This window comes from Colobus angolensis, unplaced genomic scaffold (genome assembly GCF_000951035.1).
Source record: "Colobus angolensis palliatus isolate OR3802 unplaced genomic scaffold, Cang.pa_1.0 Scaffold66, whole genome shotgun sequence".
Classification (NCBI taxonomy): Eukaryota; Metazoa; Chordata; class Mammalia; order Primates; family Cercopithecidae; genus Colobus; species Colobus angolensis.
The window spans coordinates 657,994-660,406 of record NW_012120265.1 but is presented as its reverse complement, the minus strand read 5'-3'; the positions used below and the strand labels follow the sequence as shown (position 1 = coordinate 660,406).

At 45.8% G+C, this 2,413-nt stretch overlaps 1 protein-coding gene across 1 annotated transcript in view; it reads right to left on the bottom strand.

Annotated features, from left to right (window-relative positions):
- Nucleotides 1–593, bottom strand: part of LOC105500392 (paired amphipathic helix protein Sin3b-like) — a 43,905-nt gene extending 43,312 nt beyond the window's left edge. Inside the window, exon 1 of the mRNA XM_011925895.1 lies at nucleotides 558–593. Coding sequence (XP_011781285.1) covers nucleotides 558–593 — 36 coding nt within the window. The remainder of the gene's footprint in view (nucleotides 1–557) is intronic.
- Between the last annotated feature and the right edge of the window lie 1,820 nt (nucleotides 594–2,413).

Below are 2,413 nucleotides of genomic sequence, written 5' to 3'. Positions count from 1 at the left end.
GGGCCTGCCGCGCATGCGCAGCCTCCGCCTTTGGAGGCGGGGTTTGATGATGTTAGAGGGGCGGTGCTCTTTGAGGGACTAGTCCTGAGGAGCTTCTCCTTAAGATTGGTATCATAATTAATGATTTATATAGCAGGGGTAGGCGAACCAAGACCCGCCGGCTGCTTTGTCCGGCCCTGCAAGCTCAGAATTATTTTTACGTGTTTACATAGCTGGGGGGAAAATCCAAAGGAGAAGAATAGTCTATGACCTGTGAAAAGTTTCTGAAATTCACATTTCAGTGTCCCTGAATAAAGTTTTATTGGCAGACACGCCCACGCGTTTACCTAGCATCTCTGCCTGCTTTTGCCTTGCAACAGAGTAGGTAGTTGCTAAAGATGCTGCAGATCTGCAGAACCTGAAGTATTTACGATCTTGCCTTTAATGGAAAAAGTTCGTTGGCCCCTGCTTTATAGAGTTGACAGGACAATGAAGTATGAACACCCAGCGCCCTAATACAGGGCCTTGCGTGGTGAATTTTTGCTAAAGGGCCTTTGAGTTACTCCTACTCCTCCCACCTTCACTTCCCTATCCTTGGCCTCATCACTTCCCATCTGGACCAGTTTAGGAGCCTCCTACCCCTGGTGCTTTCTCAGCCCTGGTACTATCAAGAACTCTAGGCTGACGCCTGTAATCCCAGCACTTTGGGAGACAGAGGTGGGAGAATTGCTTGAGGTCAGGAATTCAAGACCAACCTGGCAGCGTAGCAAGACCCACGTCTCTACTTAAAAAAATTAAAATGAGGCCGGGCGCAGTGGCTCACGCCTGTAATCCCAGCACTTCGAGAGGCCGAAGCGGACGGATCACAAGGTCAGGAGTTCGAGACTAGCCTGGCCAATATGGTGAAACCCCACCTCTACTAAAACTACAAAAGAATTAGCCAGGCGTGGTGGCGGGCACCTGTAGTCCCAGCTACTTGGGAGGCTGAGGCAGGAGAATCGCTTGAACCCAGAAGGTGGAGGTTGTCGTGAGCCAAGATCGTGCCATTGCACTACAGCCTGGGCAACAGAGCAAGACTCCGTCTCAAAAAAAAAAAAAAAGAAAATGAAAATGAAAACATTGGCTGGGCGCAGTGGCTCACGCTTATAATCCCAGCACTTTGGGACGCCAAGGCGGGCAGATCACCTGAGGTCGGGAGTTGGAGACTAGCCTGACCAACAAAGAGAAATCCTGTCTCTACTAAAAATACAAAATTAGCCAGGCTTGGTGGCACATGCCTGTAATCCCAGCTACTCGGGAGGCTGAGGCAGGAGAATTGCTTGAACACGGGAGGTGGAAGTTACAGTGAGCCAAGATCGTGCCATTGCACTCCAGGCTGGGCAACAAGAGCGAAACTCTGTCTCAAAATAAATAAATAAATAAATAAAATGAAAAAATTAGCTGAGCATGGTGGTGCAAACGTGTAGCCCCAGCTACTTGGGAGGCTGAGGCAGGAGGATTGCTCATGCCCAAGAGTTCAAGGCTGCAGTGAGCCTCCCTCTTGCCACGGATTACAGCCGTAAGCTACATAACAGTGCTTTTTTTTTTTTTTTTTTTTTTTTTTTTTTTGAGCATCTTGTCTCTTAAAAAAAAAAAAACAAAACAGAAAAACAAAAAACTCCACTCATTCCACCACTGCTTTCAAACCTCCAAGGTCTTCCTATTTCTAATGAGATGAAATCTAAGCACTTACATTGCAGGCTGTCAGAATTGGTCCTTGGGAAACTTTTCCTGCAGGATTTTCCACCCAAGCAAACTGCCTCTGTGTAGAACTTCACACCATTGCCTGACCAACCTGGCTGCTTCCTGGCCCCAAGCATTGGCACTCACCATTTCCTTTGCCAAAAGTACTGTCATGCCTCTTTGTTATTCAGAAAGCACCTGTACATCCTTTTAAACACAGCCCAAATATCCCTTTCCCTCAGGAAGCTTTCCCAGTCCCCTTCTATGTCTCCCCTCAGTCCCTTGCATTTCATATTTGTTTCATATTTCATATTTGTATTTCATATTTGTGTCCATCTCTAACACAAATCCCTGACACAGCCTCTCAGTCAGCATTCATCACATAAATGAGCATTCAATTAATGACCAAGTGCATTCTATTTTTACAAGTGAAGAGGTGCAGGAAAGTTGAGAGTAAATTGGCATTGGCTGCATCATTTACCAGGCACCTTGCTAAGTGTCAGGAATAGAATGGTAAAAAGGAACGCAAATTTGGCTATTAAGAGCTTTCAGTCTTTCAGGATAGGAATCTAGTAATCACACAAATGTAAAGTTTCACATGTAGCAAATACTTTAAAGAGAAGGTATACATGTAACAGTTCCTAAATTTATGTTGCTATGGCTGTGTAACAAATGAGCCCTTGACAATCCCAGCACTTTGGAAGGCCAAAGT